Here is a 26,414-nt window from a genome sequence, read left to right as displayed (position 1 = left end):
TCCCTGGAGGAGAGGTTCGAGAGGGCGGCTGGGACGACTGGGGCTCCTTGTTTGCGTCGCGTCTTGACGCGTCTTTCGAACCGCGTTGCGCGACGCAGTCTGAGGAGTTCGAATTTGATCGCCACACAGCGTCGGCCCGTTCTCCCGTTGTCATGAGGGGACGGATTGTGTAGGCTCATCCATTGGCTCCTAGAGTTGACCGGCCGGGATATTTCGCGGAACTGCAAATGCCGCCCAGGATCCCGCACAGGCAAGTCGCACACGCATTGGAACCGCGCTCTCGTGTCACCAAGTCAAGTTTTGTCGCAGGGTTGGGACATTTGGATGATCAAATCCCATAAGAGAGAATGATTGGAAGCATGAGTTGATCAAGGAGTGCTGACACCTACTCACCTCCCCAGAATACGCTATTAGGAGAGTACGCAACGAATAGTCTTCGCTCAAACCCTGTTCAATTTTTGAGACCCCTCCAATGCTCAGGTAAGTTCCCTTAACAATTTGTTCTTCCTGAATCGTTTTGCGCAATTTATTTGCCAAGAGCACTGCACTCAAAGCCCCGAGGTGGTCCAATTCAACCGACGACGGGAAAAAAAGACAGATGACATCCCGACTTTGATACCTGAAAATTACGTAGATTGAACGAGGGCAACTACAATACGATTGGAAAATTCGGACAATCACCCAAAACTACGTCTTTGGGTTCCAAACCGCAAAGTCTTCCGCAGTGGCAAGTGCAGCACCGGATGATATCCCTTGTGGGCTGATACGCGTATGTTCTCGGATACCGTGGTAGTGGTTCTGAATCGCGGACTCCACAGCATTGTATCATTTTGTTTAAGGCACATGTAATGCCGAACCGTTCAACGATTGACCGCAGACGTCCACCATCATCCTCGGAACCATTATAGTCCCAGTCAAAGACGATGTCACCAACTTTTTCGAATTGGAGGCTCTTTAATTTTCCATACTCTTTAAGACCCGAGAAGAATATTTGCACGTCTGTGTGGTCAAACCTTCTCCGGTGGTAGCGAATTTTGCAGGACACAATTCTCAGTGAGCGGATCATCGAGGATTGACAGCCATTGGGCACCCAGAAGTGAGAGCAGGCAATGTCACTCTCCACAATCGAGAGCGCCTCCAAGGCGGAAGTTGAACTGCAAAAGCGGCGAATGTCTTCCGTAGACACACTTGTGCTGGAGAGATCCAAAGACTTCAGCCCGCGTCCGAGAATCCTTGGCTGGATTTGCAGCATTTTTGTGAAAGCACTCGAAAACCAGCGCTTTTTGCAATAAAGATCCTGGCATCCGATCATAACCTCGCGAGAAGAAAATGTACTGAAGAGAAGTTTGTCGGAGGTTTCGTAGCTCCCGGTCCACTTTACACCGCAGGCACCCTTTTGAGAATAGATGTAAGCTTTCAAAGGCCTCTTGATCTGCCGGATGGCCTCAGCCCAAAACTCAACGTCATCTCCACTTGGGTTGTGAGGTTCGCGCCGGTTTTTGCTGCACATAAGTGCTATCGCGGACAAATTCGGAAAACCTGAGATTGATTCTGCGAAAAGGGATTAGGAAAAATCTCGCCCCAATCGACTCTGATCTGCCATGAACCATGCAGTCGACACAGGTTTGATTAAAGTCAAAGAATTGACCCCACTGGCCACCCGCTTCTTCTTGAACCTGGAAAGCGCCTGGATTTCGGCGGGCACAAGAAGACATTTGATGGCCTTGAACTGCTCTTTCAGATTGAATTCCAAGTATCCGGCCATGGTTTTGCACGTTAGACGTAGTGACTTCTGATCTTCAGGTTCCAGATGGCTTCCGATCGAGCTGGCCACCTCTGCCGGCAGACTTTCGATTGGCGAAAGGGTAGACGACAATCCATTTCCATCAGTCGCGAGATTGTGAATGAATCGGGTCCCCATGGTAGCGACAGATGGTGGACCACTTGCCGCTGGCCGCGGATCAGGAGGTTCAGAATTGGACATGTGGTTTGCAGCCGACTATCGTTCGTGGAGCTCGTTTTCGAAGGATATGTTGAATGCTCGGACCTCAAAGTGGTGACAGCATTTGGAAGAGCAGCAGAAGGACTGGCCTCTGTTTCTTATTCTTCGAACAGGTATGGAGGTTCCTGTGGGTTGAAGAATTCAATTCGGAGGGACCCTCGAGGCGAATGGAGGCGAAGGTGGTGAGCGGGGAGCACAGCAGTTTCACACTGTTCCCATCACGAACTCCGCTGGGATCAGCGCGGAATTAGAGTTTGGCACTTCCCAGTCCACAGCGAACTGGCTGAGCGGGAAACTACCTGTCTCACCGCCTGGCGGTACGTCCGCATCTCTCAACTGGACAGAGTCATCCTATTCTTGGGACCATGCTGACTCACAAGCTATACATGTCTCTGTATCAACGCCAACGTCGGAACTCACCAGCAACTCCAACCAAACGTACCAATCGCATCCAGGCCTAAGCGACGAACACATGTGAAGATGCGCCACAGGGGAGAGTTCAAAATCTACCGACGAGCTATGACTGTCCTCTCTGCTGCACCTCCGGTGTGACACTATCAATCAGATTGAAGGAGAAAGCAGCCACTGGAGTGGTGTTGAGCTCAATGACAACGCTGTATAGAAGTATTTTCCTATTTCTACCTAGGCAATCCTGTCATTCTAACGCCAGACAAAGCCTAGCCACCGTACTCGCAAGTCAAGCCATTGTCCAAGCATGAATCGAGCCATGAATATACTAAGGAGCGACAGAGCGGAGCTGCGAGGCATGCACGAATCCAGCAATTTGGTAGAACCGTTGACCCAGACGTGGTGAGCAGTGATCAGGGAGCATTCCTGAACGAGCAATGCAGACAAAAAGAGGTGCAAATCCGAGTATCTTCGTCGGCTCGACTGAAAGAAGACTAGGGACCAACTGGTGAGTTCCAGAATGAGCCAAGGCTCAGGCATCGATGTTGGGGGGAAACAATTCTGCCAGGCGGGGATGGCGCGGCGTCATGCCCCAACAACAGGACTGCTCCATCCTCTCCAGCGTCTTCTTCATACCAATCTTTTCAATCATTGCCGGCACCGACGAGCCGTCGTCAAAAGTGCCGGTCTTGTCCCAGTCAAACCAGATGCCTTCAATCTGCTCGAATTGGAAGCGTTCCAGCCTGCCGCCCTCTCGGAAAGCTTTGAATAGGCGGGGCAAAGGGTGGGTGGCTCCGCTGCAGAAACGAAGGGACAGCTCGCGAAGGCTCTTCTGGAGCTTGCTGCCTGGGTCGATCAACGCCGGAGGATAAATTGGAGCATCTTCTAGAAGAATGCTCTCAGTAATCGACAAGACTTCCAAATTCTTCACGTCCTCGAGCACTTCCTCAACCACCTGCAGTGGCACAATGACGTTGTGTAAATGGAGAGACTTTAGCTGGTGACCGGCGAGAAGGAAGAACCAACCCATGTTCGCGAACCAAGTCTCGTCTTCGGGACTTGGGCAATTGCGCACAAGCTGCGTGGATGGCGTCAACGTCTCGTAGGACATGGCGGAGGCGTGGGTTCCCGTCCAGGAAAATCCCCAACGCATGGGAGGGTCGTAAACGCGGACCATCAACGGCTTTTCGATCCTGGGAAGCAACCTGCCCACGATCATGTCTTGGTACATGTGTGGCTCGCGCAAGAATTCGGGAGGGATGAAGAAGACGGGTGCAGTCTTGAAAACCAGTCCAAGCGTCGTCACACCCTCCAAGCCTCTGATTACCCTTGCAATCATTGCTTGGCATTGCTGGAGAGCGAACACAGAATGGACTCTCTCGATTCCACCTTCTTCTTTCATTTCGCTTTTGATGTTCTCACATATCATCAAACCGTGACCCTTTCCGTCGCGTAGGTCCTTCAGGTCTTGCTTGACAGCGGCAGAATCGAAGAAGGTGAAAGTCAATGATCTGACTTCTTTGGCCAGCGGACTGTCAGTCGAGAATTCTGCGAGGGAGTAGAGTTCGGAGAGAAGGGGCCGGCATCTGAGATTCTGGAAAGCCGGCTTCATGATCTCATTGAGGTGATTGAGCATGGTGATGCTGACGAGGCGGAGCCTCTTCCGGTCGACGGGGTCGAGGTATGAAGTGATGGCCGCGACCAGTTTCGTTGGCAACTCTTCAATCGGGGTGTAGGTCTCACTGCCGCATTCTGACCCATTGCACGCTGAAGAGTCCGCCATTGCGAAAGGAGTAGAGAGCAAAGCACCAACTCTTGAACGGCGACAAAGGACGAGCCACCGATCTTCTTAATGCTCGGTTCTGCCAAGACCCAGCTACCCGATAGAATGGGTTCTTGTGTTTGACGTGCAAGTCTCCCTTGACTCGGCAGCGAAAACGAATAGCTTGGAGCCACCACGGCGGCGAATGTTTTGATTGGTCGACCTCTCACAAGGATCTTGTGTGGTGATTGGAGGCGAGCATGCGGTAGTCGGTGACCAGAAAGAAGAGTGATCTCGCCCCGCTCACCCCAGGGTGCTCAGAGACCTCCGCAAGATGGTTCTGGATGTCTCCCAAGGCCAGGTCGCTCGATGTTGTCGCTGAGAGTCGAGAGTCGGCGGAACGTGGAAACAGTAGAGGTGAAGAGCTTGCGCTGGCGGCGGCGACGGCGATCGGCGAGCGGCGAGGTGATTTGCTCGTCGCAGACGACTTAGCGAGTTCTGACAGCTTCAATCAGCCAAGCTGTAGTTGTGGTGAGTGGGGTTGTACCTTGAAGAAGTCCAAGGTTTGTGTGTTGTATTTTCCAGGAGCGGACGCGACCGAGGACGCGACTGAGCCAACCTGGCATCGGACCACAAAGAAAATTTGCCCACGCAGCGCACAAAATCACGCCTCCGTCAAGGTAATAGGCATAAGGTGAACATTTCAGGCCACAGATGCGTCAAAGGACACAAAGACTTCCATTCGACGAAAATAAATTGCTAGGTCTACACATGTCTTGGGATGTGAGAGGTATCATCGTGGAAAGAGATAACGTACCAGAAAATACCACGAAGTGCATGAAAAACCGGGGAAACAGAAAGCACGAATACTAGAATGCTCCCCGTCTCCCGCAGGAGTTAAAGACCCAAAAAAACACACCAAGACGCCAAACCACGCCAAACGGCGATCTAAAAGCCAAAATACTCGTCAGGCAGATCATATCTGTCCTCATCTTCTTCTTCCTCAGGCTTCTCTGCATCCTTCTTTCCACTTTCCTGCTTTTCCTCCTCCTGCTCTTTCGTCTCTTGATTTTGCTCCTCCTGCTTTTTCTCCTTTTTGGGAAAGGAACCTGCAGGAAGAATTCTCTTGTAGAGGACGCACCTCTCCATTTCCCAGATAGCCATGTTGACGCCACCCAACTTTCGGATCATCTCTGGAAGTCTTCTGCCATCGTCCAACTGGTTGTCGCCGTCCCAATCGAAGAACACGCGATCAAACCGCTCAAAGCGGAAGCTTTTGAGCCTGCAGAATTTCCGAATCAGCTGGAAGAGAGGAATGCAGATCAAATGGGCAGCTATATTGAGACTGACATCGACAAACTCGAGGTGCCGAACTCCCGTGCGACCCAGGTCTTCGATGAAGGCCCTCATCTGGGTCCATCTGACGATCGTTTGGCCACTGAAGGGTTCTTCATCAAACCTGATTTGGCAGTCGTTTATAATGAGGGTCTCGGGCCCAAAGAGGGCTCTCCGCGAACTGAACAGGTCTGCGAGGTCGAGGATGCGAAACGTGAAGCCAGACAGCTTGATGACGCGGAGGCTATGCTTGAGGAGAGTTTCCTTCAACTGGACACAGTACCGTTTGATCTCGAAGTTGTAAAAGCACTGCCTGGTCGGGTCCAAAGCGATACGCATCATCTCGCGAATTTCCTCCTCGACTGCCGTCTTCGTCCTGAGGGACCGGAACGAGATGTTGTGGGTGGTTTCGCGCTTTCCAGTCCAGTTGAACTCGCACGAGATCAAGTCCCTGTGTCGGACTTGGACTTGCAATGGGGTTTTCCGTCTGCGGAGGAGCTGCTCCAGGCTCGTGAAAACAGATTTGTAGTCCTCGATCGCGGGAGTGATCTCCGATACGATGCGTTCACGAGGAACATAGTCCGAGGAGAAGACAAGGGTCTCTAGTTTCGGAAACCATTCCAGCGAATTGACAAAGGTCATTGGGATCCTTATCTCATCCCTGAAGAAGCGAATGTCTCCGTCTTCATGACCAGGCAAAGAATTCTGAGACATGTCAGCTTTGGCTCGCTTGGTCGTGCTGGGGGGACTTACATTTAGAATGGGGAACCCTCCTTTTTCGCGCTCAATGAACGTAAGAGTCCTGACTTCGTCGGCGAGTCGACTTCGTCTGAACTGTCTCAGACGGTCGAATTTCGCGGCATTTACCGTTTGGCTATCCGTAATGGTGTATTCCACGCTGCCGAAGCGCTTCTTGAACGGATAGTCGACCTGACCTGCAATTGTTGCACAGGTAGCTCGAAACGCGCACAAATCTTTGGTATCAAGGTGGTCGGCGACGCCCTCCACCAACTCGGTGGACCACAGCCTAAAGGGTGACGGAATATTTTCAATTCCACGATCAACGGCCACATAGTTGGCACCGTTGTTATGTGGCGTCCGAGGAGATCCTCCAGTGGCTTCCGTAGACCTGGTCGTGGATAGGGCTTCAGTGGACTTGATTGCTAACCCATCTGTATTACCGTGCTCCATACTTGCTGTCGGAGGCTTTTGCAGTATTCGGGCAAGATCCATGTCTGAGAGCGAAGGAGTGCGCGAAATTTGTGAAGGGGGTTGGCAGAGAACTTGAAAAGTCGCCGGGTTGTCTGTGGAGGGGATGATTTGGAAGATGCGACCGCAGGAGCAGACGGCGTTATATGTCTGCGAGCATGCAATGTTGAGCTTCCCTTTGTTGTTGGGAATAACAACGGTACAGCGGTGCATGCTGTCCATTGTTGGAGCGCAGGAGAACACGGATGCCGGCGAAGTGATGGATGTCGACCACGGAAAGCCCAAGGAGTGTACCAAGAAAAGCAATCACCGCGAAGTGTTGAATTTCTCTAACAAAAAGCCCAGAGGACGTTCGAAAAACACAGGAAGCCGCGTCAATTTTATCACTTGTGGTGCTCATCGCAACCAAGTGTAATCTTTTCCTAGCCGGGCACAAGCTTCGATGAGGAGCAAGAAGATTGATGATGTCAGCCTTCCTCGCCGTGAAGTAATGGTTGAGGCATCATTTTGGGGAAGAGAAGGAGGCCCATGAGCCGACCCGAGCTTACTTGTTCCTTCGTTCCGTCAGACGCCGACCTTGGCGATATGGTTGCGAACGAAAGTTTGCAGGCACCGTCGCGATCAAATGACGTGGTTTCGCGAGAAGGCTCCCACGCGGGCATGATGTAGTCCGTCGCTTGCCAAAATTTCCCCCACATGGAACGTCGGCCCATCAATCAGATGTCAACAGCGGGTCTGGCAAAGCCTCCTGAACCTCATGGTGGCAGCCAAGAGCCGTTTTTACAACTTTCTTCGGTTCAAGTAGGTAGTCAGACCCAAGATATGGCTCCAGCATGTCACAGGACCGAGAAAATTTTGAATCTGATTACCCCTGAAATGAAGCGACTCCGGTTCCTTGCACTCCTTCAGTGCCAGAGCAAAGCGTCCCCACGAGACTGTATTTGTTCCAGACATGTGTTGGTAATCGTCAATGGTAATATGGTGGTGCAGATTCGGGAGCACAGCGACAAAGCCCGTGACTGTTTCTTCGTTGACTGTCTAGTGTTGGGGCGTTCCTCAAAATCCAGCTCTCCGTGCTCCAGAATTAGTCGACAGGTGGTCGCGGCGGCTTTCCAGCCAATTTGCGCAAAGACCTTTGGTCCGCATTCGACGGTGCTTTCGCAGCCTCCTGTCGTTCCACAGCCATCCAGCGAACACCTCGCACAAAGCCCTCGGAACCAAGCGTCCAAACCGCAAGAACCCGCACATCCTCGCACAGTCCAGTGTCCACAAAGCGTTCGAAAGCGCGGAGCGCAGGAGAAAAGAGGTCCACCATCGTCGTGTCGGCCCATGCCACATGAGAATGTGGCAAGTTGCAGGATCCTTCAAGGTTCGTAGACAAGACGGACCCTGCGGGGCTGGTCTTGACGTAGGTACTCGCGTATCTGGAGCAGAAGCTTATTCGGGAACTCCTCGAGGCGTGGGACCGGGCTTGGGATAGAGGGCTGTAGCGGCATCTTCTTGGGACATGGCGACTAGTGATGGTGCGGTGGTTGCTGCGCGAAGTTGACGGGCGGGAGACAACTCGCTTTTGACCCCCTCACCAAAACACAATGGCGCGCAGATACTGGCATCGTTGCCAATATGCCAGCAGACGCTTGCAGCCAGCCTTCAACGACATTGATTCGACTGGCTCATCTGGAAGAGCTTTGTGCTAGCACTCCGGCAGTGTGTTGGTCGAAGAAAGAAGCATTTCAGCGCGGCACTCGCCCCCGTCACGCCGCAGAAGCAAATGCGCGGTGTGAATTGCCAGTACCCTGCCTATCTCAATTTGTTAGTTAGCTGCACGCCGACTTGCCGCATCATTCGCCGTATCAATCGCGTTGGTGCTGTGGACGGCGGAAGGGGGAAAACGTGCAGTGTACTAGTCCCTCCGACTTTTTGAGAGCTGCTCCATCACTGCTTGCTCCACCGATGACTTTTGAGATTGAGAAACTACCTACGACTGACTTACATCCACAGCTTGTCCATGTGCAAATTTTGTTCCAATATCTGATACCCGGCTCAGTGTCTGCAGTCTGTCGCTCCGACTTCAAATCCCATGTAAGTGTTTTGCGTTCAGAAGGAAAACGGCTCTGTCAACACTCCAAACTAAACGCCGCCAACTCCAGGACTCTAGGCACTCACAGAAGAAAGACGGCCATATCATCTTGGTTCCCATTCCGCGCGAACTCGAGCCACGCAGCGAATCGCGTCGTCGAGAGTTCCCACAATTCCCTTTTCGGCAACCACGGCTGCCCAGTCCAGGTTCTGTTCATGGAACAGGGCTTCAAACATGTCGCTGTTCTCATTTCCGTCACGCTGCTCCTTAAATGTGTACTCCTGAAACTCGATCTCAACTAGTTCCAAATCTTGGCACGACTTGAGTGTCTCGAGAAGATGGCTTAACGAAGAAGGACTTGTATACGGTTGAGTTTTGCAGTGGTGTATGGCCAGTTTCCGGAGATTTGGGCGGACTGACGCGACAAAGGCTTCGATTGACTCTCTGTTGGCTACGAAGCGCGGTTGCTCTGTGAGATTTGACGGCCCCCATAGCCTGGGCGGTCTGAGAGAAGTACTGTTGCGTTGATTCGTAAACGCCTCCAGTGGAAAACTCCACTCGTATGGTAGAGGCAACCTGGATAAGTTCTCATCGAAGTCCAGCAAGCACGACTCAAGCTTCAATTCTCGAGGAGGGCTTGCCGTTTGGAAAATTGACTGCAAGTGGGGAAGGGCTAACCGCAAATCCCACAACTTTAGGATCCGGATCGGGCGCTGACAGAGGCGGAGTTCGATTTGCTGGCAGTAGCTCTGCAGTGCCTCGAGCTGATCGAGGGACCCAGGCACCGTATGATATGGATCGCCTAGAGGAGGTTCCCAACGTCCACGAGATTCCCAAAAGGCTACATCTGGCATGGGTGAATTTTCATTGACTTCGATTTTGCAGCCGAGGAAGCCGTCTATGTTCAACTCCATGGATGAGCGTCTCTCGAAATTCCCAAGAAGAGTTCCAATGACCTCACAGTCCCACAAGATGATCTCGCTGATTGATGCTTTGGGACCATATTCGTTGTTTAGGCCGGGAGTGGTGAGACGAAGCTGGTTCAAGCAAGGAAGGATCGCATGGAGTGGCTTCCCAGTCCACTTATTGGCTTCATGATAGAGCCTTTTCTTGTAGTTGCGTCGATAGGGTTTCATTGCGGCCCGCCACGGCGACGTCTCAGCTGATTGTGCCGTCTCCTTAGCATCCTGGACAAAGGTCTCGAAGTCCGTCTTTTTCAATGTAAGACGGAAGACGTATTTGGCTAACGAGCCATCCGCAAACTTTTCCAACGCACGGAGATTGGATTGCGTGAGGGCGAGGCGAATCTTGTAGAATTTCGACCGGTATAACTTTTCCATCGTGAATGTGGCCTTCGCTTCCATGGTCCGGCTAGCCAGGCGGAGCTTTTTCAGATCGTTGAAGTCCAGGTTCTCGCAAACGAGATGCGAGAGCTCGGTCGGGAGGCTCTCAAAGCTTGAGAAGCGGTGCATGACGGCGGTAGGGTGAGTGGTGGACGACGATTGGGTCGGAGGCTGCGTTGAAGATTCCGACATCTGTTTGCCGTCAGTCAGTCCCGGTCGCGTGTGTATTGGAGTTAGTCGACGAGCGCTGAGGGCAATACTTACTGTCTGCCCAAGGGGGGTCAACGTTTTTTTGGTTCTTTTTTTGGTCATTGTTCTGTGTGCCGTCAGTCGGCAACGGCTCCCGCTCCTGCTGCGAGGTCTTCGGACCCGCCGTTAAGGATGTAGTACTTACTGTCGAATCAAGTCGGATCAACGCTGATCAACGAGTATGTCGTTCTTTTTCCATTTGTTTCCTGCTTACCGTCAGTACCTCATGTGGGTTGAAGTCGGACGGCGAATGCTCCCGCACCTGTACCGGCAAGGCCGTCCGGCCCGTCATTCACAGGGCAGTACCTCCGGTCGGATCAAAGCGGGTCAACCAGCTTCAGATGAGACAGAGGAGATATGTACGCAGACAGGTGTTTGATGAAGATGAGATACGGACACGAACGGATGTTTTTTGGAAGCAAGTAGATGACGTGCAGAGTGACAGCGGCCGTGGATGGTGGATGAGTCGAAGAATGGTGAGGGCCGCGGGGTAGTTCCTTCCTGTTCTGCCTGGCGGAGCTCAGTACCGCAGCTTAACCTTGTTTCGGTCGCTATGTAAATACAGCAGGGAGGCAGTAAACGGGGCACGCGCGCGCGTGAACGCGTCAAGAGCGGGCGAACGCGTGCAACGAGTCAGGGCGTCCAGAAGTACCGGCCCAGCTGGTCGGATCACGTCCGCAAGATGATTCCAAGGAAAGAAAGAAACAAGTCTTTGTGAACAGAGAGAGAGGTAAAGCAAGCTCGCTCTAAAATCGCACGCAGCGAATCATTCGTCCAAGAGCCCCCCACATACCCATGCTTTCCACCATCTCCGGCACAAGCGAGCCGTCATCCAGCTTGCCATTGCCAGACCAGTCAAACATGACGGGGGTGCCGTCCAAATCCTTGACCCCTTCAAAGCGGAAAGTGCGAAGATTTTCGGAGCAATTGTTCTTGAGGTGTTGGAACAACGGGACGAGAAGCGTGTCCGCCTTGTAGAATGTGCAATTGACAATCGACAGCTCGCGGAGGACGCGCTCGCTGTTGGCCAGCTGTTCGAGGATGGGGCGGTTCTCTTCTCCCTCGTCTTCCTCTTCCTCTTCCTCTTCCTCCGTGTCGTACTCGTCGTCCGACTCGTCCTCGAACAGTCTTCGTTCCCTGATGTTCTTGAGGGATAAAGACAGAGGCGGACGGTTGAATGACTCTAGAAACGGCTCGTCTAGGTATTCATGGCAAAGAGAGAAGATGGTCGCTCCCGCCATATCCAGCGACTCGAACCGGCAGGTGGACGGGCCTTGATCGAAGTAGGCCATGGACAATTTTTCAAAAACGTCTTCAAACTGACTCGACAATCGCTCAGCATCCGAGTAGATCGCTTTCCGCTCGGACCCTTGGAGACGCGGGTTGGGTTTAAACGTGACCTCTTTGGTCTTTTGGAAGCCTCTCCAGAAAAACTCGCAAATATAAGTCTGGAATTCGACGCGCACCAGGACAGGAGCCTCGTTGTCTTCGACGTGCGACAACAGGCTCCTGGAGAACGGCAAGCCCATACCGCGGTACGGAGAAGTGTCCAGAGTGAGCTCTTCAAGAGAGTCGAACGACCCAATGATGGGGGCAAATTTCCTGGTCCAATGCAGACAGGCGATGTCAGGCAATACACCATCGCCATCTGCCATTTCGTAGTCGCCTTCGCCCGGGACGTGGTAGACTTTTCCCGGTGCTGGGTTGAGGTAGCCCCCGGTATCTGGCATCTCCCGAAGCCCAAGGCTGAATAAAGCGAGTCGCTTGATCTTGTGGGCTGATGGGCTGTCAGAGAGCCTTTGCAGCTGCGGTATTGATTCAGATGAGAATTTGAAGCGAAACGCGACCTGATCGTTTCCTGTATTCGAAGACATGGTTTTCTGGCGGCTGGTTGGGATTTTGTTTGCGATGCGCGAGGAGTTCCAGAGGTGAATGCAGTAGGTCGCAAAGAGTTGTTGAAAGTCGGAGGAAAACCGGACCACGGCGGTGAACACCGGAAGATCTGAAGCAGGGGTACGCGTCGACGCGTCAACAAGCTTTTTTCCAGACAGCAGCTGTCACGTCGTACATGGGTACGAGCCGATCTTGGGTGCACGGTCACTCTTTTCGTCGAGCATCAGGACAAGCTTCAGTCTCTCCATGGCGATTGCTTTTCACATGGTGTTTTCTCCCAAATTGAGGAACTTTCCGAGGTGTTACTGATGTGGATGCCTGAGGCATCACTAAAAACCCCACCAGTCTGCCCGTCAGTAATTAGTATATTTCGCTCTATACCTCACTCACCTGCTATTCAGCTATTTCAGGCCCCTAGCCCTTAATAGTAGTGCTTGCTGACAGGCGAGGTGTAAAGGAAGGCGCGACCTTTTTACAGCTATTCTTCCAGAGCGATATACGTGTCAAGGTGGCACCTCACCTGCACCTCGGACAAAGCCTCGGTTTATGAGAAAGACCCTTAGGAAGACTGGACCGGCAGCCGACCCACAGGATGACGCAGGCCAAACAAATTATCAGCAGCACCCTTAAAAGCCGCGACAGTCGGCTCATAAATCGCGACGTAATTCTCGACAAACGCGCCGTCCGTGCCCAGAAAGTCGTACGGATCGCAAGTAGCAACGACAACAAGACAAGGCGCCGCCGACTGCAGCGCTTTGGCCATGTTGCGCTGATACGGGGAGAGGCGGGCGTTTCTGGTGGCCAAGATGACCACGTCGACGGCAGCGGCTGCGTCGAGGATGCTGCAGATCGGTTAGCATGTTGGTTCTTTTGGGGGTGGGGGTGCTTTGGACGTACTCTTTGTCGTTGCGCCCGTCTTGGAAGAATTTCATGTGCTCGACTGACGAGCTGAACGACTTCAACACTTCGAGGTACCCGGATGGCGTCTCGGGTACTGGGCCTTGGAGATCTCCGTACTCGACGACTCCGCTCGGAATCGGCATGTCGGCGGGCATGGCAAACAGTATTTTGCTGTCTTTCTGCAGCGGAAGCTTCGAGCTTGTACGGACAAAAGTCGCGCTGCTTTGATACAATTCCTGGGCCAGCTTCGCATTTTCGGCGCTGATCTGCCAAAACTTGTTGAGGTCGGGCTCCCTGCAAGCAGTTTCCATGGACAATCCTCCGCGGGTCGCATTGACACGTTTGAAGGACTGGCTCAACTGCTCAGCAAACTGTTTATCCTTTGCCGCCTCAAAGACGGCCTCCAGCGCACTCGTCTGGAGATCGATTGTGTGGCAGATCATGACGCAGTCACAGCCTGCTTTCAAGGCAGTGACGGCGCCTTGCACCGTTCCGCCGCACTCTGTCCGAATGGCATTCATCTCGAGACAGTCGGAGATGATAACACCATGGAAATCAAGACCGCTCCTGAGCTTCGACAGGACCTTTGGATCCAGGGTGGCAGGCAAGGACGAATCGCCAAAGACAATGTGAGCTGTCATGACCGACTCGATCTTGTTTCGAACAACTTCCCTGAAAGGAACCACCTCACACAGCTCAAGCTGCTCCCACGTTTTTTCAATCTTTGGAAGGCCGTAATGTGAGTCGACAGCTGTGTCGCCGTGGCCGGGAAAGTGCTTTGCGCACGAAATGACACCGCCATCACGGAGTCCATGCATATTCTGAAGCGCCAAGGTGGCAACTCTATGAGGATCGTCACCGAAAGAGCGAACACCAATGACTGGATTCGAAGGATTGTTGTTGACGTCGCAGACCGGGCCGTAATTCATGTTGATTCCCAGGGAGCGCAAGATTTCGCCAGTGCCTCGGCCAACACGAAAGGCAGCTTCGGGCGATCCCGTCGCTCCAACCGCCATGGAGCCCGGAAGCTGGGCTGTGATTGGGGGCGCGATGCGAGTAACGAGGCCATTTTCTTGGTCAATGCCAATAATCAGAGGGCGTTCGTGCCCAGCTTCGCGGGCTACTTGTTGGAGGTCGTGGGTCAATTTTGCCAGTTGGGCAGCACTGGCGACGTTGCGCTGGAAAAGGACGATTTGTCCGACGTGATACGGGGCGCGGATAAGCTTCTTGATGTTTTCGTCGACGGTCTGGCCGTGGAAGCCGACGATGAAAAGCTGGCCAATCTGGCGGCGGAGACTGTCTTGGTGCTGAGAAATGGAAGCCATGTTCCGGGTAATAAGAGCGGTCGTCGTATTGGAGCTTGACTGAGAGAGCTCGAGATGGGTCACGAGGGGTGGGCAGGCTGAATGGTCGATATCGTGTGGGCCAGTGGACAAAGCTTCAACTCCGCAAACTGCTATTTCTGGTAAGCAGGACCGAATGGGGGTAAGAGGGCAAGTGGTTGTCCAATGGGAAATGTTTGCGTCTTACCCTGGTAGACTCTGCTTGTTGATGACGGCGACACACAGATCTCTCGGTATCAGGATGTCAATGCTGGTAGAGTTTTGATAGCGAGGTGACAGCGAAAAGGAGATGCAACGCTGAAGGTTGAGGTCCAACTTTGCTGTGGTCACTGCGCGATTCGGCAAGGTTTGTGGCGGCAGGAGGGGAAGTGGGGCAGAAGTCACTGCCGTCCCTCTGCTTGTCACTGCCCGCCAGATGGGCCATGACTTTGGCAATCTGGCTGCAACCCTGCGTTGCTCCCATCCACATCTGCCATCTCCCCCCACTACAGCGCCCTTGGTCCATCATATCATGACAGGGCCTCGCCGTCGCCCTGCATGCCTTACGATGCCGTCCCATCGTCCAGCGCTGGCCGCCCTTCTCTCGAGCCCCTCCTCCATTCCGCGCGCCCAATGACGTCCAAGAAAGACCTTCAGGTGCGCGACGTGGTTGAGGTCGCAGCCGATCCCACGAACGACCGTTCTGCCAAAATCCGCGACCACGTTTCCCAGTTCGAAGCCCTCTTCGGCACCGACGAGGACGCCTTTGAGCAACCCACGACGACGAGAAAGGAGCTGTGGAGCTACTACCTATACTACAACGGAGACAATGGAGTGGGTCCCGGGAGCTACAGCCAAACCCTGTGAGCCACGCGAGACGCAGACGTGACTGCCGGGCGACTTGCTGACAAGCTATGATAGCTTCCAGTCAGCCTTGACAGACGCCGGCTTCGACCCTGACAAGTCTCCACGAGAGATTGGCAACTGTGGAGATGGCGGATGCGTCGTGCCATTCGGCAGCGGGACGAGGAGCGTCGCGTCGGTCGTGCTCCTGGCAAACGGCCTCGCCTTTACCGTCATGACCATTATCTTTGTCTGGCTCGGCAGCGCGGCCGATTACGGTTCCTTTGGTCGATGGCTGTTGCTGGTACTCACCGTCATCTGCTGGACCTTTCAGTATAGCTTCATGTCCATCAAGGGTGCGGCCCAGTGGCACTCCGCCATGGGCTTGTACATTGTGAGCTACATCTCCTACGGCGCGACTCTTGTCTTCTACGCCGCCGTATTTCCCCGTCTCGCGAGATATCAGCCACACGTCCGAAAGGCGCGCGAGGAGGATCTCAAAGAGGGCAAGATCAGCCAGGAGGAATATGACAAGATTGAGAGTTTGGAGCGCAACCATCTCTCAAGCATCTCGACGGCCCACTCCAACATTGGGTACCTGCTCACTTTGGCAATCAATCTGAGCGTGCTGCTCCCGCTCCAAGGCAACAATTACGCGAACAACTGGGCCCTCTTCCTCACCAACACATACTGGATTGTTTTGGGAATATGGTGGTTTATATTTCAGCAGCGCCGCCCAGGTCCAAAGCTGCCCCAGGGATCCAACTACGCGACTATTGGCTGGAAACAGGTCGCTCTTGCCTTAAAGGAAGTTCAGCATTTACCCCAGACGTTCATCTACCTGGTGGCCTTCTTCCTCCTAGCTGACGGCCTGAACACGACGAGTACGCTTGTCCAGATTATCCAAGCGGACCGGGTCTCGTTTTCCTTTTTGCAGACTACTTATCTTGGCATTGCGCAGGCCTCGTGCAGCACGTTTTCTACATTTGGCTTCTGGTATATCCAAAAGTACTTCAAGATTACCACCAAGCGCATGTTCATGGTGACTAATTTCTTTTCCGTGTTTATTGCGTTTTACGGAATGCTGGGACTGTGGTCGTCGCGCGTGGGCTATCACCACAAGTACGACTTTTGGCTCTTCAACGTTCTCTTCGGGTTGTTCCAAGCGCCCTACTACGCCTACTCCCAGACGATGATGTCCGAGGTCACCCCACGCGGTTACGAAAACATGTTCTTCGGACTGTTTGGCATCACGAACCGCGCGTCGTCCATTATCGGGCCCAACGTGGTGCAGGCGATCATCAACGACACCAACAACAACTGGATGGGATTCCCTTTCCTGGTCGCATTGACGACTTCGGCCAGCATCGTCATTTGGTTTGTAGATGTGGCCAAAGGGCGTGAGAATTGCCGCAAGTTTGTCGAGGAGAGAAAACTGCTGCGAGCAGCCAGAGAAAGCGGGAGGACGGTCGAGGAAATCGTGGAAGGGGTCGACGTGACAACGCAGGATACCGATAACGGCGAGGATAAGGTTTCCAAGAAGTAGTAGTGTGTTTTGTAGTCACGTACAGTAGAAATGCAACATGTGCCACTTCAATTAGATTGCCCGATTGGAATAGCTTAAGCACGGGCCACCGTGTCGCAGAAACGCATCACGTCACTTCCTCCGGCTGCGCGTTTAGCCGCGTCTTCTCACTTTTGCAACCCAACCCATGTTCAAAAGCTGCCTACGTCCACACCTCCTCCGCGCGCGCCCATTGCCCGCTTCACAGGTCCATCGCACCGCGCAGATTCAATTCCAACCGCGACCCTTCCTCATACAAATACTGCCGTTTGCCATGTCGTCGAAGCGAGGATCCCGCAAGCGCGCGACCGACGGCTACATCAGCGACGAGTTTGTCGTCGACGACGACGAAGCGCCCAAGTCGAAAAAGGCCAAGACGACCAAGGCCAAGAAGTCCGCCGGCGCCGATGGCTTGATGACGGACGACAATGGCGATCCGTACTGGGAGGTGCGTGCCAGCGCCCCAGCCACGGGACAGAGCCCAAGCTGGGCGAGCTTTGTACTCGGCCAACGGCTGACCACGCCTCCAGATTTCCAACTCCCGTCGCGTTACCGTCTCCGAGTTCAAGGGCAAGTCGATGGTCAACATTCGCGAGTACTACGAAAAAGATGGCAAGACGCTGCCAGGGAAGAAGGTACACCACACCCACAACACAATGCACACGGAGGGAAGCTGACGGGACATATTCAGGGTATCTCGTTGACTGTCGATCAATACCGCGCGCTGCTGGAGGCGCTCCCCGCCGTCGAATCGGTGCTCGTCGGCAAGGGCGAGAACGTCAACAGGCCCAACTACGACGGCAGCGCCGCGGCCAAGAACGGAGACGAAGACGTCGACGACGATGACGATGGCATTGATCCAAAGAAGAATTTCGAAGCCACGAGCGACGAGAATGAAGAATGAGGAACGAGGACGATGGTGCCCTGAGTCGACGACACGCTTTAGCGTGTAGCCTCGACCGCAGGGCTGGATACGTCTAGTCTTTGGAAAACTGACAAGGGCAGATTTCTTGAGGGCTTCACGGCTTATTGCGGTTCTCCTGGGTCTACGGATCTGAGGAGCTGGTTCCATCGCAGGCTTTGTGAGGTACCGATGGCGTTTGCCTTGGCAACATGACCCATAATTTGAATGAAATACGTCGCTTTCCATTATTCTCACGGCTCCACGCATTGTGCTATGAGTCGCAGTAGAGAGTCTCATACCCACCTTGAATATGGAAATGGGTCTTCCTTGCAATCGAAGATCCCGCGAGCCCTCCAATCACGGCGACCTGCCACCAAAACGGTTTCAATTCTCACGCGCGTCTTTGAAGACAACCAATTCAGAAACAGATGGGGAGTATGGTCGGACTCAATCACTTCATCTGGTCTCATGAGCTCGAAATAGCGAAATGCGTCGACTATGTTTGACAAAAATCAGATCCATCATTCCCCACCGTGTCTACACTCTATTTAGAGCGACAAGGACGGCAAGCAAAAAGCTACCCCTCGCGCTGCTCCCACGCTTCACAGTCCCTACTACTGACTAGCTGCATCTTTAGCACATCTTGGAAGAAACAGTACGAACCCCTCAGAACTGGCGAGACCGCCATGAGAAGTGCCGTAGGGCGCCACAACGACGAGTCCCACGCGTGAGGGGCTTTCCCAGCGGTTCGCCCAATGAACAACCAGGGCAGTCAGTGAGTGGCGACTTTGGGGGAGCCCTTAGCGGCAGTAGACTGTGGGCGTGGTGTTGCATACGTCCGCGTCGCCAGACTAGTCGTTGCAGGGAAGGTCCGCCTGCGGCGGCTCCCTCACTTTCACCGCTCCCCACGATGGCTCGAGATATAAGTCTGACGCTGCAGTGACGGCTTTTTCGTCCGCAAGGCCTCGTATCAAACAGCCTCTTGTCTCGAGCACAACACTCCGGACCACGTCACGATGATCAGGAGATTGGACCATGGGACAAGAGACTCACAAATGACGGCAATGACTCCCCATATCGGACGGACACTTTGCCTTCGGGGGGCGCTCAAAGTTCCGTCCTGGAACTGACCCACGCCGACGCTGCCTCGCCTCTTCGTGGTATCCAGCAACGGAGAGATCTCAAACATGATACGACAGATCCTGCGCACTTATCCACCATGTGCAGTGCGGCGTGGGGGGTCACAGGGGAGCCCAAGACGCACACTAGCGATTGCTATCATGTGGAGAGAATGTGGAGAGGCACAAAAAACCCATACTGGCCTCCCGTGGGATATGCTCGATTTGAATCAATTTTAGGTCCGGCCCACGACGCTTCGCATCGGCAGACGACTAGACTATCGCAACCCCACTGGGGCCCCTTGGACCTACATAATGGTGCAAAAGGGCCGCGGGCTCCAACGCCCCCCCCTTTCTTTGGCACGCTGGCTGGCTTTGATCTGCAGTTCTCGTCGTCCCAAAAATCCACCACCTCCTCTTCTCCCCCCTCGCTCTCTCTTCTCTCTTCGGCCCTGATCCGTTGGAGAGCGCGATGAGTAGAGAGTCCTTCTCTATTCGTGAGAGCCCACGCGAGTCTCTTTTCCTCGAGCACCACCAGTACGATGCCAACGGCGGCATGGGCAGCGATCGATCACACACGTCGCCTGCGTCTGCGTCCTCGCAGCAGTCGCAGGACCCCGAGCGCGCCGACCCGAGCACATCACGGCTGGACGAAGGCCCGCCCGACGGCGGTTATGGCTGGGTGTGCACCGCCTGCGCCTTTCTCATCAACGCCCATACGGCAGGAGTCAATAGCGTAGGTGGAGTTGTCTCTCACAGAACCACGGGGGCTAACCGGTGAGCAGTCCTGGGCCATCTTCCTCGACTACTTCGTCTCGCATCACTCGTACCCGGACGCGACGCGGTGGCAGTACGCGCTGATAGGCGGGCTGTCCATCTCGCAGTCGCTCATCGTGTCGCCCGTCATCTCCGTCTCGAACCACTTCCTCGGCGTGCGCTTCACCATGGTGTTCGGCGCCGTCGTCGTCTTCCTGTCCATGCTCGCCGCGTCGTACGCGACCAAAGTCTGGCACCTGTTCCTGACGCAGGGGTTCCTGTTTGGCTGGGGCACGGGCTTCCTGTACATCACGGGCACGTCGATGCTGCCGGCGTGGTTCTCGTCGCGGCAGAGCCTGGCCATCGGCTTCGCAGCCAGCGGCGCGGGCATCGGCGGCCTGGGCTACACGCTCGCGGCCGGCTACCTCGTCAACGAGTTCGGCGTCGCCTGGACCTACCGCTTCCTGGCGTACTGCAGCCTCGTCTTCAACCTCATCAGCGCCGTGCTGCTCAAGGAGCGCGGCAAGGCGCTGTCCACGGAGCACCGCGCCTTTGTCGGCCTCAAGGAGTTCCGCCGCGTCGAGGTCCTGCTCATCTTCACCTGGGGCTTCCTCACCCAGCTGGGCTACATCTCGCTGCTGTACTCGCTGCCCAGCTACGCGACGTCCATCGGCCTGACGGCGCGCCAGGGCAGCCTGCTCGGCGCGCTGCTCAACCTAGGCCTCGGCGTTGGCCGCCCCATCATCGGCTACTACTCCGACGCCTACGGCCGCATCAACATGGCGCTGGGGATGACGATCCTGTGCAGCCTGCTCTGCCTCGTCCTGTGGACGCTCGCCAACAGCTACGGGCTGCTGGTCGTCTTCGCCATCGCGTCGGGCGCCGTGTGCGGCACCTTCTGGAGCGCGGTGCCGCCCATCCTGGCCGACGTGGTGGGCATCCAGAACTTCGCCAGCTCGTTCGGCATGCTTTGCTTCAGCCTGGTGCTGCCGACCACCTTCGCCGACAGCATCGCCATGGCGCTGATCCGCGGCACTGGCGAGGCAAACTACATCCCCTCGCAGATCTTCGTCGGCGCCATGTTCGTCTCCGGCGCCGTGTTCCTGGCGTCGCTGCGCGCGTGGAAGGTCTGGCAGTGCGAGTTGCGCGCCCCGTATGCGGATGATCAGACGAGCAGTTTGACGTCGTCGACGTCGCCACCGCGGAGCTCGCAGCACCCGCCGCCGCAACAACATCCTCAGGGCGGCTCGAATCAGAATCAGCCCCGAAGCCCCGAGTCCGCCGTCCCAAGCCAGTGGTGGCTGACGCCGAAGCGCGTGTTCGCCCTCAAGCGCATATGACGCTTGTCTGCGCGGCCGTCGTTGCGCGAGATGCTCTCCAGTCCCGTCTGTTCCTAAACCGCCAGCTTGGAATCTCCCATCAAACCGTCTCCTTTTCTCTCCTTCGCCACCGTCACCAGATCGTCTTGATGATCATTGCCATTTTTCTCGTCGTCTCGTCGTCTCGTTGTCGTCCTCGTCGTCGTCTGCAAAGAAAAGAGAAATACCAGACCACTGCTTTCCTGCCACTTCGTTCTCCTTTCTTTTCCAGCAAATCCGTCGTCATTAATCGTTGATAGAGGGAGCCGGGATTCTTCAGTCAGTCAGTCTGCTGCATTGCTGTGGGGCGGTCGGATGGGCGGCATATTTCTGTTTTCCGCGGGGTTTTTGTCGTCGTTATCGTCGTCGTCGTCGTCGTCGTCGTCGTTGTTGTTGTAATGATGGTCTACCTGCCTCCCGTCCGTCGATTTGGCTGTTGCAATGAGCGAGCGAGCAAGCGAGCGAAGAAGAAGATTGATTTGCTGCAAAATGTCCCGAGGGCTGTGGGATTGGTGCCGTGCTTGCGTGCGTGGATGCTTGGTTGTTTGGTTGGTTGTACACTTGCGCTTGCATTTGCGGGAGGGTCAGGTCGGGTCAGGTCAATGTTTACGGCTTTTGTGGATCGAGACAGTCAGTCAGTCGATGTGGAGGAAGGGAAATTGCGGTTGTTGTTGTTGATGTTGCGAAGACTGAAGCTGCGGCATAGCGTAGCGTAGCGTAGGCACAGGGCGAGCGAGACTCGTCCCAAATTGGAGAGAATGAAATTGGATTCGGATTGGCTTCTGGTTGAATGCTCTGCTTGTTTCTTCTCGCATGTGCGTTTGAGCCGTGTTTGACAAAGAGGGATCTGGACGCCAGATCAAAGCTTCCGCTAAGCCCGCTCGAGAACCTGGGAGTCAGGCTCTCCACCTGTTTGCTCTCTCCGACACAAATATTTGATGGAGTTGTCAGATGCGGCTGTTTTGTTTCGCGCCCCTTTCGCCTCGTCCAAGCTGGGCCCAGGTGTCCGAGTACCCGGAGGACAGCTATCAGTTCAGCTGCACATCCGACCACGCGAGCGAGCGCCTGCAATGCAAGTCAAGTATACGTGCAGCAGTCGACCTACCTTATCAACCAGCCCACCTATTGGGCACCTCGCACGATGCATGACGCACCACACAGCTCCGTTCCCATCTCGACAGGACGCATCCACGCCTGTTCACGACAGATGCCGAGCAACAGCAGCCCAAATATTGCAGCGCGTAAAGCGAATGGACCGTCGGGCCCCGCCAGATCTCTCGCTGATTGATTGTGTAGACTGCACTTGGCGTGCATGCATGCTGCTTTGCGCGATGTATGCCAAGTAGCATGTTACCCGAGGCGTGCAGTATGTAGTGTTGGATTTGCGGCTTGGCGGGTGCATGGACGGGGCTTACCTGTGTTGAAGGTGATTGGTTTCTGGGTTCGATCGGATGGATGGCCAGTGGAATTTGGAGAGAGATTGGAGTTAGAGCGCGCTGTACGGCTCGAGCCCTGGTGTTGTCGTTCGAAATGACTCCCGTACGCGCAGAGAGCTGACCTCGTTGGCCAACGGCCCACAGCGGGTACCATAAGAGCCGCAGTGTCCTCGCAACCAACTTTTCACGCAGACGTCGCCCAGCCACTTGAAACCACGCCATTCCATCGCCATCTTGTGTCGCGTCGCGCCGCGCCGCTGCGTTGTCCGCCCATGTCGTCCACCTGCCAACCCACAAGCCGGCAGTCGCCCAGCACTCTCGGACGTTCGCTTGAGCAGCTCATCCGGGGCCCGGGGCGCTCCCCGCCATCCGTCCCAGCGACGGCGCGGCGCGACGCGAGCGCGCTAGCGGTAGGGTGAGGCGTTGCGGTATGAGCAGGGTTTATCCATGTGGAGGACGCGTCGGCGAGATGGGAGGACGGGATGGGTGATGGATGGCTGGCGAGGCCGGCGGTGGATGGTGGTCCCGGTGGGTTTGGTGATGATTGCGGTTGCGCAGAGAGATGAGGCGAGGCATGGGTGCGAGGTAGACGCGGCAGATGTAATGTAGTCCGCGGCCTGGTTCATTGGCTGCTGGCGGTGTCCCTCCGCGTTGTCGCGACGGGAGAATTAGGTCGATTGTTGCTCTCTGGCTCGGCCAGGATGCGTTCTGTATGGAGGGCAGGTCATAGCTGTCTGCATGGCGAGTAGACGTCAAATACCCACCTGTCAGTATACATGAAGCCTGCGGAGGGAGTGGATGGAAGGCCTTCTCTTATTGCCATGAAACATTGTCATCGCGCGCAATGCGAAGCAGAATGACGGGTCCATGGTGTACAGAGGAGAAGTGTCGAGCAATTGTTGAGCTTGAGATGATTTGGAGGACAGGAAAACAATTCATCGCGTCGTGGTTATGCTGGGTGTTTGGTTGAGGTTCGGGACCTAGTTGTTACAGGGTAGTTGCTTAGGTAAGCCATCACGTCCTTTGCAGCGTTGACGCGACACTCCCACGCCGCAACTTCAAAAACATTTCATCATTTCTTTGGGGGCCAGATCTCACCAATCCTTAGTCCTCACGGAGACAGCGAATATGGCCAGCAGGTCATCTTCCTGTTCTGGGCTCGATGCGGCCATCCACCAACTCCCAACGGAAATGGTGGAGAGAATCGTTTGTCATCTGGACAAACAGAGTCTTCTATCGCTCAGGCTAGCCAGCGCCAAAATTGCATGCCAGGCTCGTTGCAATTTCAAGACCCGATTCGCAGAGATACGCTTCGGTTTGGCACCGTCTGAGCTAGAGCGACTGGAGACATTGAACGAGAGCTGTTTCTCCGACTATGTGAAGCATCTCGTCTTGCCCAGACCAGATAGTTTGCAATTCGTATCCGGCAGACTTGTAGGACCAACTCCTCGGCAATGTCAAGACTTGATTGTCATGAACTGAAGGTGTCCTAGGACCCAGCTCCTCCACCGTCAACAGCGGACTCCAGCAATAGCGAAAGACGAGACGACCTCGAGGAGTTCCGCGCCGACGTCGCTCAGATATTGGCGGTGCAGCTTCCGAACTTGATTGGCTCATTCAAAAACCTTCAGACCCTCACTTTGGACTGTTCAGGTATATTTGGATGTGAAAATACCATGCCCAAAGTCTCGCGCCTACAATTCATGTCGCCAATGACTGATACAAACACGGATGCCGTGAGGTTGTTCGCCGAAAGCCTTGATACTCCGCTGAGACTGCGTCTTGACTTCAAGAGTTGGCTCTGTGAGATTCCTTGGAAAGGAGACCCTCTGAAGACAACTCAAATGGCGGCGACGTGGCATCCAACGCTGCCAGTGCGCTTTTTGCAGAATGAAGCTCGTGATTGGGAAAAGTTCTTGCAAGACCAAGATGTCATCGGTGTGCCGGTCTATGAGCAACTCCCTAGGTGTCCACTCAGAGAGCGCAGCGCCTTTTTCATGCATTCCCACGGCCCATGCACACTCCGACTGCACTGCATTCAGCTAGACAGAGGCACTTTCACCACCAATTTCTATCAGGCGACTCGTGAGGTAGACGCAAATACTTTGATTCTCTACAACTTTGAGCATCTAGGCTACGACGGATCACATAACTTTCAAGACGGCCTTCTCCGCGTGTTGGGCCTGTGCACAAGGAGGTATGGAGCGCGCCGAAACCTTTCAATTGTTTGCTGCAGGCTCCCATCCTTCCTCAATTTGGTACATGGAACCTGGTTTCTGAAGCGTCTTCGGGGACAAAGTCAAATGATGGAAAGATTCCGGTTCGAGAAGGTCAGTGGTGTGTTTTTCGACTGGGACGGCGACGGGAATCTGGATGACGGATCGCGGCTGCCAGAAATGACCCAAAACTTTGGCATGCGGGAAGCACTTCGCAGGATGATCGAGGCCTACAGAGTCCGCGAGGACCTGGACTGTTCCAACCTGACTGTTGGGTGTCATTGCACAGAGGAACAGATGTGGTCGGATGGTTTTGACCATTGAAGACGGTCTACGCGTCAACAGACGATTGGCGTGGACCATTCGAGCCACCGCGGACAGGAGCCTCGGGGAAAGTAAGGAGCATTCCAATATGTGTACAGGGTATAGACAAGACGCATTCAACCGGATACAGCCACTTTGCTATGGAAACCAAAAAACTCCGACCAATCTGACCCTCCCTGAAGCCCACCACTATTCCACCTCTGAAGCAGCCCTAGTATTCCCCTCCGAATGGTCGACGTCTGAGGCTAGCCCGGCACCCTCTTCCCATTCCTCCTCGCTCTCTTCCTCCTCCTCGTCTGAAGTAGTCCCAGAGCTCGACTACAACTCGCTCTCTTCCGCCTCCTCCACCTGATCCTCTGACCGCACGTAGCGGTAACATCCAATCATTTTTCTGAGCGCCCCTTTGAGACCCTTTTGCTCGATGATGCTCGGGAGCCTTGAACCGTCATCGAGCTCCCCATTGCCGTCCCAGTCAAAGAAGACGTTCTGCACCTTCTCGAAGCGGAATTTCTGCAGCGTTTTGGATCGACGAAGGTGTTGGAAGACTGTGATCCACGAGACACCTGGCTCTAGCTCAATTCTAATGTCGACTAGAGACAGCTCGCGTGTCCTCTCTGACCGGGAAATGAAGCCCCCAAATCTAAAGACCTCATCATGTCCAACGTACCGGGTTGTTCGGCCTTTCTCGGAGAGGATTGAACAGTGTTCGAGGGTCAAGATTTCAAAGTGGGTGATAGGAAAATGGTCATCGCAATAGCAGCAAAGATGTGCCAGCTCGCTCGTCCGAATGTCAAAGGCAGATAGATGAAGACTTCTCAGAGGATGTCCCAGCAGCTTTACTTCCAGGAAGTGCGTGCAAACTATGAGTGCTCTTTCGTGGAAAGAACAATCAAAACCCTCGTCAAGTTGCACCCATTGCCCGTTAACATCTTGAAACGTTAGTGTGCTGATATGATATGTCTCTGTGGCATGATCGGAGCCTCTGCACAGACTTGTCATCATGATGTCTCCAGACTCTTCTCGATCCCCAGCCCAAAAGATGGTGCATCGCATCAAATTTTGATACGTCACATGAACTTCTAAGGGGCTTTTACAGGAGCGAGAGAGCAGCTGTTCCAAGCTCCTAATTGTGCCGGCAAAAACGTACGATAGGAATTCAAGGAGCAGCTCTCCTTCACATCGTTCGGGCCCTGCTAGGCATTCCTCGCGCAGATCGTATTCCCCACACAGTGTAAGTGATGTCAGGTTTCCGAACCGCTGTGGGGACAAAATGAACTGCAACCTTTTTTCAAACAAGCGCTGGTACTCATCGATTTTGGCGACGGAAGGATCCCGAATATCCTAAAGTCGTCAACCAACCAAGCGCCAGTCATCTCCAGTCGCGGATTTACC

At 54.4% G+C, this 26,414-nt stretch overlaps 12 protein-coding genes across 12 annotated transcripts; 5 read left to right on the top strand and 7 right to left on the bottom strand.

The window, feature by feature from the left end:
* Positions 1 to 250: 250 nt before the first annotated feature.
* On the bottom strand, positions 251 to 2,059 carry J3D65DRAFT_684962 (uncharacterized protein). Its single transcript, XM_066803794.1, has 2 exons — positions 1,608 to 2,059; positions 251 to 1,502 (listed from the first exon to the last, which is right to left on the bottom strand). Exons 1-2 carry the CDS (start codon positions 1,982 to 1,984, stop codon positions 650 to 652), a joined length of 1,230 nt encoding a protein of 409 aa, XP_066652727.1. The 5' UTR covers positions 1,985 to 2,059; the 3' UTR covers positions 251 to 649.
* A 608-nt stretch (positions 2,060 to 2,667) lies between these two features.
* Positions 2,668 to 4,477, bottom strand: J3D65DRAFT_635151 (uncharacterized protein). Its single transcript, XM_066801287.1, has one exon. It carries the CDS (start codon positions 4,191 to 4,193, stop codon positions 2,943 to 2,945), a length of 1,251 nt encoding a protein of 416 aa, XP_066652726.1. The 5' UTR covers positions 4,194 to 4,477; the 3' UTR covers positions 2,668 to 2,942.
* Positions 4,478 to 5,120: 643 nt separating this feature from the next.
* Positions 5,121 to 6,938, bottom strand: J3D65DRAFT_684959 (uncharacterized protein; the record flags this gene model as incomplete). The annotated part of the gene is made up of 2 exons (XM_066803793.1): positions 5,121 to 6,212; positions 6,261 to 6,938. 2 exons carry the CDS (start codon positions 6,936 to 6,938, stop codon positions 5,121 to 5,123), a joined length of 1,770 nt encoding a protein of 589 aa, XP_066652725.1.
* A 147-nt stretch (positions 6,939 to 7,085) lies between these two features.
* On the top strand, positions 7,086 to 8,216 carry J3D65DRAFT_78821 (uncharacterized protein). Its single transcript, XM_066804190.1, has one exon. It carries the CDS (start codon positions 7,413 to 7,415, stop codon positions 8,091 to 8,093), a length of 681 nt encoding a protein of 226 aa, XP_066652724.1. The 5' UTR covers positions 7,086 to 7,412; the 3' UTR covers positions 8,094 to 8,216.
* A 447-nt stretch (positions 8,217 to 8,663) lies between these two features.
* Positions 8,664 to 10,388, bottom strand: J3D65DRAFT_635144 (uncharacterized protein). The gene has a single exon (XM_066801286.1). The coding sequence runs from the start codon at positions 10,329 to 10,331 to the stop codon at positions 8,901 to 8,903; it is 1,431 nt and encodes a 476-aa protein (XP_066652723.1). The 5' UTR covers positions 10,332 to 10,388; the 3' UTR covers positions 8,664 to 8,900.
* A 746-nt stretch (positions 10,389 to 11,134) lies between these two features.
* Positions 11,135 to 12,262, bottom strand: J3D65DRAFT_605850 (uncharacterized protein; the record flags this gene model as incomplete). Its single annotated transcript, XM_066798379.1, has 1 exon — positions 11,135 to 12,262. One exon carries the CDS (start codon positions 12,260 to 12,262, stop codon positions 11,135 to 11,137), a length of 1,128 nt encoding a protein of 375 aa, XP_066652722.1.
* Positions 12,263 to 12,551: 289 nt separating this feature from the next.
* J3D65DRAFT_78797 (putative beta-N-acetylglucosaminidase) lies at positions 12,552 to 14,600 on the bottom strand. Its single transcript, XM_066804189.1, has 2 exons — positions 13,179 to 14,600; positions 12,552 to 13,123 (listed from the first exon to the last, which is right to left on the bottom strand). The coding sequence occupies exons 1-2, from the start codon at positions 14,504 to 14,506 to the stop codon at positions 12,841 to 12,843; spliced, it is 1,611 nt and encodes a 536-aa protein (XP_066652721.1). The 5' UTR covers positions 14,507 to 14,600; the 3' UTR covers positions 12,552 to 12,840.
* A 351-nt stretch (positions 14,601 to 14,951) lies between these two features.
* Positions 14,952 to 16,943, top strand: J3D65DRAFT_635134 (vacuole effluxer Atg22 like-domain-containing protein). Its single transcript, XM_066801285.1, has 2 exons — positions 14,952 to 15,366; positions 15,425 to 16,943. The coding sequence occupies exons 1-2, from the start codon at positions 15,062 to 15,064 to the stop codon at positions 16,890 to 16,892; spliced, it is 1,773 nt and encodes a 590-aa protein (XP_066652720.1). The 5' UTR covers positions 14,952 to 15,061; the 3' UTR covers positions 16,893 to 16,943.
* Positions 16,944 to 17,055: 112 nt separating this feature from the next.
* J3D65DRAFT_635132 (putative RNA polymerase II transcriptional coactivator) lies at positions 17,056 to 18,053 on the top strand (the record flags this gene model as incomplete). Its single annotated transcript, XM_066801284.1, has 3 exons — positions 17,056 to 17,358; positions 17,441 to 17,545; positions 17,602 to 18,053. The coding sequence occupies 3 exons, from the start codon at positions 17,059 to 17,061 to the stop codon at positions 17,812 to 17,814; spliced, it is 618 nt and encodes a 205-aa protein (XP_066652719.1). The 3' UTR covers positions 17,815 to 18,053.
* A 1,435-nt stretch (positions 18,054 to 19,488) lies between these two features.
* J3D65DRAFT_647556 (MFS transporter, MCP family, solute carrier family 16, member 10) lies at positions 19,489 to 21,028 on the top strand (the record flags this gene model as incomplete). Its single annotated transcript, XM_066802341.1, has 3 exons — positions 19,489 to 19,668; positions 19,718 to 20,874; positions 20,896 to 21,028. 3 exons carry the CDS (start codon positions 19,489 to 19,491, stop codon positions 21,026 to 21,028), a joined length of 1,470 nt encoding a protein of 489 aa, XP_066652718.1.
* A 931-nt stretch (positions 21,029 to 21,959) lies between these two features.
* J3D65DRAFT_78708 (uncharacterized protein) lies at positions 21,960 to 22,817 on the bottom strand. Its single transcript, XM_066804188.1, has one exon. The coding sequence runs from the start codon at positions 22,702 to 22,704 to the stop codon at positions 22,156 to 22,158; it is 549 nt and encodes a 182-aa protein (XP_066652717.1). The 5' UTR covers positions 22,705 to 22,817; the 3' UTR covers positions 21,960 to 22,155.
* Positions 22,818 to 23,549: 732 nt separating this feature from the next.
* J3D65DRAFT_78692 (uncharacterized protein) lies at positions 23,550 to 25,170 on the top strand. The gene is made up of 2 exons (XM_066804187.1): positions 23,550 to 23,916; positions 23,976 to 25,170. Exons 1-2 carry the CDS (start codon positions 23,611 to 23,613, stop codon positions 25,020 to 25,022), a joined length of 1,353 nt encoding a protein of 450 aa, XP_066652716.1. The 5' UTR covers positions 23,550 to 23,610; the 3' UTR covers positions 25,023 to 25,170.
* Positions 25,171 to 26,414: the final 1,244 nt, after the last annotated feature.

Source organism: Phyllosticta citribraziliensis (genome assembly GCF_038025025.1).
Source record: "Phyllosticta citribraziliensis strain CPC 17464 chromosome Unknown J3D65scaffold_10, whole genome shotgun sequence".
In the NCBI taxonomy this organism is placed as follows: domain Eukaryota; kingdom Fungi; phylum Ascomycota; class Dothideomycetes; order Botryosphaeriales; family Phyllostictaceae; genus Phyllosticta; species Phyllosticta citribraziliensis.
Note: the sequence above shows the minus strand (reverse complement) of the source record. Positions and strands in the feature narration are given on the sequence as shown.